Raw genomic sequence first — 12125 nt, forward strand, 5'->3', positions numbered from 1 at the left:
GTCTCGTGTCGGTAGATTTACTGGCACCTTAAAGAATTCCTGAGGGACTAAATTCTGGCATCTCGGTGTCTCCAAAACCATAAAAGTTGTTAGTGGGACGTAAAACCAATAAAATTGCTATTAAAACAGGGATGAGACGGAGGCAGGTCAATGCAAGGAACAGATTTGTTCTTATCATACCACAAGACTGAAAACACTACGTCCTACAAAGGTCTGGGCTACGGACGCCGTTACAGCTCGACAAAAAAGAGCCTTTATCGCACTGCATCGAGTGATTATCGCATGTATGTACGAAATTAATGTGAAGGGTAATATTGCCCGTTCAATCGTGGGCCATTATTGCGCTAGCTGGTAGCTGGTAGCTGTGCTGATTTGGCTACTACTGATTGCTGCCAGAACTGATCAAACACCACCGTTCTGGTGTTTCTGTTACCCATGGCACTACAGCCCTTGAAGGGCCTTGGCCTACCAAGTGACCGCTGCTCAGCCCGAAGGCCTGAAGATTACGAGGTGTCGTGTGGTCAGCACGACGAATCCTCTCGGTCGTTATTCTTGGCTTTCTAGACCGGTTCTGTTACTCCAGTTAGTCGAGTAAATACAGTAAGACATTAACGAACATACCATTAGTGATTTATCTAGAAGAAAAAGGAAATGGCCTTATATTACAGACACAGCCGCGGACAGTCCAAAAGGGGCAGGAATAGTACATTCAGCCCCATGGATGGAACGGGGAGGCCCATTTTGAGCACAAGGCCAAAATAAAACAAAAATATCGTTAAAAGTGCACAATAATATTGCGCGCAGGGTACATTTTATTACCGACTGCCACTGTCAAAAATTGTCCGATCCGTTGGCTGAATGGTCAGCGTACTGGCCTTCGGTTCAGATTACGAGAAGCCGGACTTCACTGCAGAAAAGCTGCCGCCAAAGAATCTCTCTCCGGTGAACAGGTGGTCGATCGGTGCGCCTTTTCCGAGATGGAGTTAAATCGTAATTGGTATCATGTGATCTTCTCTGATGAGACTTTTTGAATTCGGCGGAGGTCAGAAAGGTTCATGGGCAGTCTGATACGACAAAAGATATATAGCAGAGTGTTCACGCAGTGGCCCCATGTCTGTCTCGTGTTGGGGTGGATATCGTCTGATGGCGCTCGAGTGCGTTACCGGGTAGATTGCGTTTCACACTGCACATTTTCGGGAATATTATGTTTCAGAGTGTGATAGATGAAGTAATGCAGTTCGTGCAAGACAATTCCCACATCCATATGCGCGGTAGTGTTCAGGGCTGGTTTTCTGAGCAGCACTCCATTGAACTGCACAGTTAGATCTCTCGAGTTCCAGACCCTTCGATATGTGTGGGCAAGGTGGAAGCGCCATATAAAGAAACACTGGCCTCGCCCTTCCCCATGTTCGCATGATGATTTATGGGACGTTATGTTTTCTTCGCGGAAAAATAGAAAATGTTTTGTCTTCTTTGGCTTATACTACACAGTCATACTAATTATGTTTCTTGAATTGTCATTTTACGTTAGAAAGTACTCATTTTTCGAACACATTCTTAGTCATGATTTTAATTCTTTTAATCGTTAGGAAATCTTCTGGATTAGCAGAAAAATAAACTTATCTGAGGGGCTCACATTGAACGTTGTAATCACTGGCGACTCCATCTTATTTGCATCTTTCTAACTGTATTTGGGCGTGAGAAAGCGGTGTGAACGTCAAGCGAGCCCAAGGTAAATAAATTTCCCAATAATTGAAATAAAATTGAATAGTCTTCTGAAAAGGGGTCCGGGCATCAGGAGGTTATGAACTTGCTGTACCAAGTAACGAAATGTCATCTTCCATCAGCATTTCGACGAAATAGTCTGGTAATACTTACAGACGCAGCAAAGTCCCTTCTTGCCCAGTCCCACGAGCATGTTGAGACACAGGTTGCAGTACGCTGGCTTGCTGAAGTGTTTTAGGCGCCACAGGTGGTTCCCGTCCTCTTTCACGTTCTGGAAACAAGCAAAATAAGAAGAGATTCAGCATTTTATAAGCCGAGAATACGAAAGATAATAGTGGTACCGGTACAAATAATTTTAACAATACAGTAGCTATTATGTTGTGCTGTTGGTGGACACATTCGTATCCTGTATATTAATGTTGTACCACTCGAAGACCCTCCTCCACGTGATAAAGCCACCGTTTTTTTTAGGTCTGCCCCTGTATCTCCCTCCCAAGCCTTCTTCGGCTCCTTAGTAATACTTATCCACCTTTTATACATACCACAACCAATGAACTCTAGCTGTATTCATAACGAGTACTAAATCTTGTTCATGGTACAAGTTTCTGAACTTCTGATTCGTCCTAATACAGTACATGACCATGCTCTATTTTATTTGGTTCAAATATATTTCGCCAAACTTTCCTTTCCTGAATAATTAATCTTTTCTCATTTGCTTTCCATAACACCCATATCTCAGCTCCATAATTGTTCACTGGCTAATTTGGCCCTCTTAGAAACTAAAAGTGGACAAAAGTGTAGCATAAAATATACTGTATTTCGTGCTGCTAACCTAGCTCCAATTTTCCTAAATTTTGTCTTACCACTGTTCAAAAACAACACTATTTAATTTTCTCCGGTCCTCAGTTATTGAAAATCCCCTTCAAGAGCCCCTCTCGTGCGATCAATGGTGGCCATACTATTAGCATCTGCTAGAATTTGGATGATACACTTTTATTTCCATCCCTATTTAGAATGGAACAGTTTAATCTCTCTTTTAACGGTCGAACCGGTTAATCGCTGAGCATTAAATATTATAAAGAACACAAATGTTTATAGTAGTATCGTCTGTAAAGTATTATGTACCTGGGTAGAAAAAATGGAAATAAAGTGAAATCGCTAAGGCACTCACCGTGTCGAGTCCCAGCAACACCAACAATGGAATGGTCGTCATACCGCCCCGCTTCCACTCTTCCAGTGACACCGTCCCGTCCGCGTCGTAATCAATCTCTACCATCATGTCTTGAAGGATCTGTAAGAACAAGGAACCAACTGACTTTAGTGACCAAACTGAGCATCAATTACTCGTTCGTAGGAGTTCGTTGACAACAAATACAAAAATAGGCAGAGTATTATCTGCGCACTTTTTAGCGATAGATTTACACCCTATTGCTGAAGCGGTCGACCATGGCAATCTTCGAGATTCGTACTGGCAACCTTTGAAACACAAACTATGAATCGGTTATGCATCTCTGTGCGACATCTGACGTACACTTTACGTACTAGTACTGTTGTTATTTACACAGCAAAGCTAAACTATAGAATTCACTCTACGAATAAGATTCGCATCGAGAAATGTTATATAATGTTAAATAATGTGTGTGTGACACAGTTGCTGGCTTCAGATAACAAAGGTTTAGAAAATTCATATCGATTGATCATATTATCGATTCAATTCAGATTTCATTTCCATTCTGTTGGCAGTACTAACGGAACCGGGAGAGCTCCCTCCTTACTCCTCAAACCCGTACACAAATCTATCGCTAAAAAGTGCGCAGATAATATTAATCTTTCAAACAGAGTAGGTTACGGCGAATAAACTAAGGATAGAAAGTGTGATTATTTCGATCAAATACGCCATTTAATGGCATATGGATCATAACAAGATGATCCTGACTGAAATTGTAACAGGGAATATATTTAACTGATCAGCTTAAAATAAACATTGCGTCGCCTTTGAGACAGCACAGACATTGTGGCACCCACCAGCTGTTTGGTCCTACAGCAGGTAGTCTCAGCCCTCATATATAGGATTCCTTGCTCTCATGGAGACAGTTAGTACTAATCGGGTCTGTTGGAAGGTAGACATTGGATAAAATGGTTATTAATAGGCAATTATAATTTTTTTGAAAAGTAGTTAACTATGTGATCAGCTACGTTAATATTTTTCAATTATATGCAGGAAACAAATATTTATTGATGTTCTCTTGTTTAGTGCAGAGCATTATACTGACATGATGGAATATTTTTTTAAGATAAGATAAGATAACTCTTTATTGCCACCCTAGTTTGCACCATCGGTTACAGGCAATAAAGAACATAAAATACACATAAACCCCCAAAAAAACAAAACAATATAAACCAAAACAAAACAATATAAACTAACATACTATTATATATAATGTAAAGCTCTAACTATCTACACTAAAACTATTAACTATGAACCCAAAAAAACCACACAAAATAATATAAACCAAACAAAACAATTTACTAACTACTCTACTTATTTAGTGGTGTCCATGCCGGCGGAATCCAGCCTGGCACTGCACCAACTTGTCTAAAACTATTGAGATGCCTCTGGTATGCGAGGAACACCTCCGCATGTTAGGGCATCCCCTACCTTAATTCTAACATACTAACCCATATCTACTCTCTACAGCTAACTAAACATAAGAAAAAGAAACTTTGGCTGCACGCGGCATTCCCTGTGAGGAGAGAGCCATCCCACCCAGAGCACCGCTATCAGCCACTCCTCCCGGGTTAGATATTACCCCCACATGATGGAATATTGTGACGTGTTATAAATGAAGGAAACATGAACACCCTACTATGCCTGGGGCTGGAATGAAATCGGTAGTAGACATAGTCTGCCGGTCATTAATCAGATTTCTAGTGACCATAGCAACTTACGAACTTCAATGTATCTGTAAATTTGATGCAGTGGGACGCTGGTAAAACCATTTCCTACATATTGAGAGGTTTTAATACGTGAAACATAGGACTGTAATTGAATGAATTTAAAAAGAAAGCAGAAGCACAACGGACTATTAACAATAAAAAGAAATCACCTTGGCAATGTTGGTGTTCATATACCAGGTGTACGCATGTCTCTTCCGGTTTCAATAAGAGATGGTGCCAACGAACAGTACGCAGCGTATGAATTTGACACATTCGTCAGTTTGTTTGTCTGACATTAACCTACCAACACGCACAAGTTGAGTCCGCCAAACACTAGCGTCTGTGTTGTATCGTTGACGTTTGTTCCTGAAAATCATTTGCTGCACGCATTGCTTCTCTTATTTAAACAAAAGAAAAAGGCTGCGGAAAGTCATCGTTTGCTAGTAAAAACATATGATGAACATGCTCCTTCGATTAGAACATGTGAGAGATGGTTTAGACAACATATGATGAACATACTACAACATCGATTAGAACATGTGAGAGATGGTTTAGACAACATATGATGAACATGCTACAACATCGATTAGAACATGTGAGATATGGTTTAGACAGCATATGATGAACATGCTCCTTCGATTAGAACATGTGAGATATGGTTTAGACAACATATGATGAACATACTCCTTCGATTAGAACATGTGAGAGATGGTTTAGACAACATATGATGAACATGCTACAACATCGATTAGAACATGTGAGAGATGGTTTAGACAACATATGATGAACATGCTACAACATCGATTAGAACATGTGAGAGATGGTTTAGACAACATATGATGAACATGCTACAACATCGATTAGAACATGTGAGATATGGTTTAGACAGCATATGATGAACATGCTCCTTCGATTAGAACATGTGAGATATGGTTTAGACAACATATGATGAACATACTCCTTCGATTAGAACATGTGAGAGATGGTTTAGACAACATATGATGAACATACTACAACATCGATTAGAACATGTGAGAGATGGTTTAGACAACATATGATGAACATGCTACAACATCGATTAGAACATGTGAGAGATGGTTTAGACAACATATGATGAACATGCTACAACATCGATTAGAACATGTGAGATATGGTTTAGACAGCATATGATGAACATGCTCCTTCGATTAGAACATGTGAGATATGGTTTAGACAACATATGATGAACATACTCCTTCGATTAGAACATGTGAGAGATGGTTTAGACAACATATGATGAACATGCTACAACATCGATTAGAACATGTGAGAGATGGTTTAGACAACATATGATGAACATGCTACAACATCGATTAGAACATGTGAGAGATGGTTTAGACAACATATGATGAACATGCTACAACATCGATTAGAACATGTGAGATATGGTTTAGACAGCATATGATGAACATGCTCCTTCGATTAGAACATGTGAGATATGGTTTAGACAACATATGATGAACATACTCCTTCGATTAGAACATGTGAGAGATGGTTTAGACAACATATGATGAACATACTACAACATCGATTAGAACATGTGAGAGATGGTTTAGACAACATATGATGAACATGCTACAACATCGATTAGAACATGTGAGAGATGGTTTAGACAACATATGATGAACATGCTACAACATCGATTAGAACATGTGAGATATGGTTTAGACAGCATATGATGAACATGCTCCTTCGATTAGAACATGTGAGATATGGTTTAGACAACATATGATGAACATGCTACAACATCGATTAGAACATGTGAGATATGGTTTAGACAACATATGATGAACATGCTACAACATCGATTAGAACATGTGAGAGATGGTTTAGACAACATATGATGAACATGCTACAACATCGATTAGAACACGTGAGAGATGGTTTAGACAACATATGATGAACATGCTCCTTCGATTAGAACATGTGAGATATGGTTTAGACAACATATGATGAACATGCTACAACATCGATTAGAACATGTGAGAGATGGTTTAGACAACATATGATGAACATGCTACAACATCGATTAGAACACGTGAGATATGGTTTAGACAACATATGATGAACATGCTCCTTCGATTAGAACATGTGAGAGATGGTTTAGACAACATATGATGAACATGCTACAACATCGATTAGAACATGTGAGAGATGGTTTAGACAACATATGATGAACATGCTACAACATCGATTAGAACACGTGAGAGATGGTTTAGACAATATATGATGAACATGCTACAACATCGATTAGAACATGTGAGATATGGTTTAGACAACATATGATGAACATGCTCCTTCGATTAGAACATGTGAGAGATGGTTTAGACAACATATGATGAACATGCTACAACATCGATTAGAACATGTGAGAGATGGTTTAGACAACATTTGATGAACATGCTACATCGATTAGAACATGTGAGAGATGGTTTAGACAACATTTGATGAACATGCTCCTTCGATTAGAACATGTGAGATATGGTTTAGACAATTTAAACGTTCTGATTTCAATGCGAGAAAGACAGTGCGCGCTCTGGTAGACCACAAAAGTGCGAAGACGAGTAATTGCAGGCGTTTCTGAATGATGACCCAACTCAAACTCAACGGCAATTGGCACAAGCATTAAATGTGTCACAAAAAACAATCATCAGACGTTCATGAGCAATGGGGAAGATCATTAAACTCGGTAAATGGGACTCACACGATTTGAATGAACAGTAAATGCAAAATCGCAAAGTCACTTGTGAAATGCTGCTTCAACGCCATGAAAGAAAATAATTTCTGTGCTGAATTATGACGGGTGAAGGAAAATGGATTTATTTTGAAAACCCGAAGCGGACAAAATCGTAGCTGTCACCCGACTAAGCCGGGTCCTTCAACATCATGGCCAAATCGCTTCGGCAAGAATACCATGCTTGAAGCCCGGAGAAACCGTTAATGCACAACGCTATCGCCACCAAATGTTTAATTTAAATCACGCATTGATCGAAAGACGACTGGAATAGGCCAGAAGGCATGACAAAGTGATTTTGTTACACGACAATGCGCCGTCTCACACAGCAAAACCAGTAAAAGACACCTTGACATCGCTTGGATGAAACATCCTCCCGCACCCACCGTACTGCCCCGACCCGGCGCCATCTGACTATCACCTCCTCGCATCAATGGGGCACGCGGTCGCAGAGCAGCCCTTCAGCAATTGTGAGGAAGTTGGAAAATTGCTCGACAAATGGTTTGCCGCAAAAGACAAGCTTTTTTTCTGGCATGGTATTCATAACTTACCTGAAAGATGGGTGAAGTGTGTAGAAGCCAATGGCCAATACTTTGAATGATAAAAAACGAATTTCTCTTGAAGATTTACGTGTTTTCTTTACCACAAAACTGACAAAACCTTATGCAACTTATGCATACACCTGCTAAACATTCAAAATGTGAAATACAGTGACTCAAAGTACATCGAAGTTCAGAGGATAGGAAGTAAAGAACTGAAGAATTTCTTTGATATTATTAATTTCTGTGAACAGTTTTATTTAATAATAAAAACACTACCGCACATTTTTATTTTCGAGATCTAAATTGTTAAAGTGTAAGATCTGAGGTTGCTCAGGCCTTTATAGCCTCAGTGAAGGAATGATGTGGATAAAGTTCAAGAACTTTGGTGGAATGAAAATATATTTATTTCTTTGAAAATTGTTTTCATTTAAGCCATTGTACTATACTCAAACTTTGTGGGTTCTACTGAGATATTCATAGTTCATGCCTTTTAAAGCACGTTTCGGAATATTGTTAATATCTTAGTCAGGTCTTCATCATCATCATCATCTGTTTACCCTCCAGGTTCGGTTTTTCCCTCGGACTTAGCGAGGGATCCCACCTCTACCGCCTCAAGGGCAGTGTCCTGGAGCTTCAGACTCTTGGTCGGGGATACAGCTGGGGAGTATGACCAGTACCTCGCCCAGGCGGCCTCACCTGCTATGCTGAACAAGGGCCTTGTGGAGGGATGGGAAGATTGGAAGGGATAGGCAAGGAAGAGGGAAGGAAGCGGCCGTGGCCTTATGTTAGGTACCATCCCGGCATTCGCCTGGACGAGAAGTGGGAAACCACGGAAAACCACTTCCAGGATGGCTGAGGTGGGAATCGAACCCACCTCTACTCAGTTGACCTCCCGAGGCTGAGTGGACCCCGTTCCAGCCCTCGTACCACTTTTCAAATTTCGTGGCAGAGCTGGGAATCGAACCCGGTCCTCCGGGGGTGGCAACTAATCACGCTAACCACTACACCACAGAGGCGGACTTAGTCAGGTCTTACTGAAGTTATTTCTTATAATTTAGATTACATTTATTAATTTCATTTTTAATAATTTCAGATTATTATTAAAATTATATTTTATGTAATAGAATGAAAGTAAAGCTCTTGATCGATGTTATGATTCAGATTAGCTGCTCTGTTGTTCGTTGATAATATTTGACTAGAATTAAGACACTTACCGGCTTGAGCTCTGAGACGTCCCAGCCCAGATATTCTGCCACGTTCATCATCTGGTTTACTATGCAGTCCATTTCCTGGAACAAGAGTAGGACTTGGCTTAATAAATATTGATATAGAAGAGTTTAACGATAAACATTGTAAAAAACCCTCCATAGTGCAACGGTCTTCACGGGCCTTCACCTAGCAAGGGATCGCTGCACAGCCCGAGGGCCTACACATTACGAAGTTATGCGTGGTTAGCGTGACGAATTCGGTATCGTAATTCTTGGATTTCTAAATCTGGGCCGCTATCTCACCATCATGTAGCTCCTCAGTTGTTCTCACTTGTGTCTGTGGACCTCGAACCAGCCCTCAGTTGCACATAAATATCTATGAATTTTGGAAACGAACCCGCGGTCTCCAGCTAAGAGGCAGGCTCGCTGCTCTTAGACCGAGACCGCAGCTCTTGATAAGCATTCTATGTATTGTAGACTAAATCCCTTACTGCCTTGAACACATTTTTTAATGGATCATAAATGAGTGTTACTTGATCAGAGTTTCTGTTCGTTAATAATGTTTGCTTGCTTGTGTAGCCTCTGTGGCTCAGGCGGTAGCACGCCGGCCTCCTACCACTGGGTTTCGTGGTTCAAATCCCGGTCATTCATGTGAGATTTGTGCTGGACAAATCGGAAGCGAGACAGGTTTTTCTCCGGTTTTCCCTGTCATCTTTCATTCCAGCAACACTCTCCAAGCGTAGAGGCGCGTGGCTGTGAGCTTGCATCCGGGAGATAGTAGGTTCGAATCCCACTATCAGCAGCCCTGAAAATGGTTTTCCGTGGTTTCCCATTTTCACACCAGGCAAATGCTGGGGCTGTACCTTAAGTAAGGCCACGGCCGCTTCCTTCCAACTCCTAGGCCTTTCCTATCCCATCGTCGCCATAAGACCTCTCTGTGTCGGTGCGACGTAAAGCCCCTAGCAAAAAAAAAAAAACACTCTCCAATATGATTTCATTTTATCTGTCATTCATTAATCATTGCCCCAGAGGAGTGCGACAGGCTTCGGCAGTAGGCACAATTCCTACCCTTGCAGCTAGATGGGGGCTTCATTCATTCCATTCCTGACCTGGTCGAATGACTGGAAACAGGCTGTGGATTTTCATTTTTCAAGAATGTTTGCTTGAATTTAAAAATGAAAAAGAACAGAGAGCACTGTTTTAGTTACAGGATGAGAGTGCTTTAGCGAAGAAAGACTGGCAACAGTGGGTTAGCTGATACGAGTCGGAAAGTATCTCGTTAACTTACATAACGTTCAAAAAACGTTTCATTTCAAGGCCTTTGAGTCTTACACTCTTACAGCGAACTTCACTGCGTGGGGTGGAGCGTAAAAGTTTTTATTCCGTACCCGGACAGGGTAGGGCGGGCCTTATAGACGGTTATGTCGTCTCTCAGCCCAAGAAGATTCGTGTTAGTGATACGATTTACGGTAAAGGTGAGATGAGTACATCCGTTGCCTATGAAGGAAATGTCCCGGCATTCGCCTTAGTGCAGGATAATGGAAAACCATTCTCAGGGCAGACGACGGTAGGGATCAGCCCTTCCATCTACCGAATGTAGAGCAGCAGGGGGAGCCAAAATTAGGCGCTGTGCCGAAGCCTGCTCTACTCGATGATGTCACTGCGTGTGCCATTTCTGCCAGATGATCTGTATTTGAGTGGTGTCTGCTCTAATATTTGAATTAACTGGGGTTGAGGGAAGGTTATATTCTAACACAGGGTTCTTAAAAAATAATGGTGCAAGTCATTCACATTGTCAGCCATCTCCATACATATCATGAAGGTTCTCAGTAGTAGTCATAATAATAAGCGTATGATCTCACCTACCACGTGCAGGCATTTTAATTTGTCTTTATTTAGGCTACCTGCGCGTCTATTTCGACGTTTCGTTTTACACTACCAGATGTCATAGTCTTATTTAAATTTCTGTGGCTGTACCTTAAATCCACGCCCGCTACATTCCCAGTCCTAGACCTTTCCCATCCTTGCGTCGTTGAAAACCTTCGATGTGTTAGTGCGACGTTAAAACCACTAGTAAAAAATTTGTTTGTTAACACTAAATGTCTTTTACATGTCTGAGTGGAAATAAATTTTTTCCGACAGGAAATCAAATCCACATCCTTCCGGATCAATCAAGCACGTCTTTACCGACTCGGCTATGCAGTCTATCACGCATTTGAAGTGCAGCGTTTATCATATCACAATATCTATGATTATCTTGTCTGGGGTCTTTCGTCGACCTCTCAGAAATTGGACGTCTCCGAACTCTGAAGAATCTCCTCATCTTTTTTGGTCGGCCGGGTGGCCCCTCATCTATACTTACAGCTCCCCGCCAAATCTAATCAAGCACGCGACCGACTCCACAATTCGATGTTAGCCTCCCCAATGTACTCCACCACTACCACCACAACAACGACCTCCGCCCGCACCTCTTCTTTTGTTCCCCTCACCACGCTCGCCTATTCCCATCTTTCATCAGTTATGTCATCATTCCTTCTAACGCCACCTGAACGCCTCAGTCTCCTCTATATCTCACCCCGTTACCTACAACATCAGCAACTTCAAGCCGCGTCTGCCACACCACCGGCTGCGACCGCCAATATCTCAAAGAAGACGCACCACCAACATCGTCACCACCGCCATCTCCATCTCACCAAGCAACGTTTAGCTGTGTGATCCGAGGCGTCGATCCCCCCATATCTGAATCCGCAGTACTCCGAGAACTCCACGCAGAAGGCATACCGGCACGCAGAGCTTTCCGGGTCAAGAACGACTCCGGACCGACATTCTTGGTACGCATCCATTTCTCCACAGAGCAGACGCCCGTCACCTCTTCACCATCTACAGGCATCTACATAAAGTGGAACCCTCTCGTTCCTCTCATCAACCATTTCCCAGACA

At 41.7% G+C, this 12125-nt stretch overlaps 1 protein-coding gene across 1 annotated transcript in view; it reads right to left on the bottom strand.

Annotated features, from left to right (window-relative positions):
• Positions 1 to 12125, bottom strand: part of Dgk (diacyl glycerol kinase 1) — a 419783-nt gene that overhangs the window by 203163 nt on the left and 204495 nt on the right. Inside the window, exons 6-8 of the mRNA XM_067148158.2 lie at positions 9192 to 9266; positions 2897 to 3016; positions 1879 to 1996 (exon numbers count right to left, since the gene is read on the bottom strand). Coding sequence (XP_067004259.1) covers positions 1879 to 1996; positions 2897 to 3016; positions 9192 to 9266 — 313 coding nt within the window. The remainder of the gene's footprint in view (positions 1 to 1878; positions 1997 to 2896; positions 3017 to 9191; positions 9267 to 12125) is intronic.

Source organism: Anabrus simplex, chromosome 5, assembly GCF_040414725.1.
Source record: "Anabrus simplex isolate iqAnaSimp1 chromosome 5, ASM4041472v1, whole genome shotgun sequence".
NCBI lineage: Eukaryota > Metazoa > Arthropoda > Insecta > Orthoptera > Tettigoniidae > Anabrus > Anabrus simplex.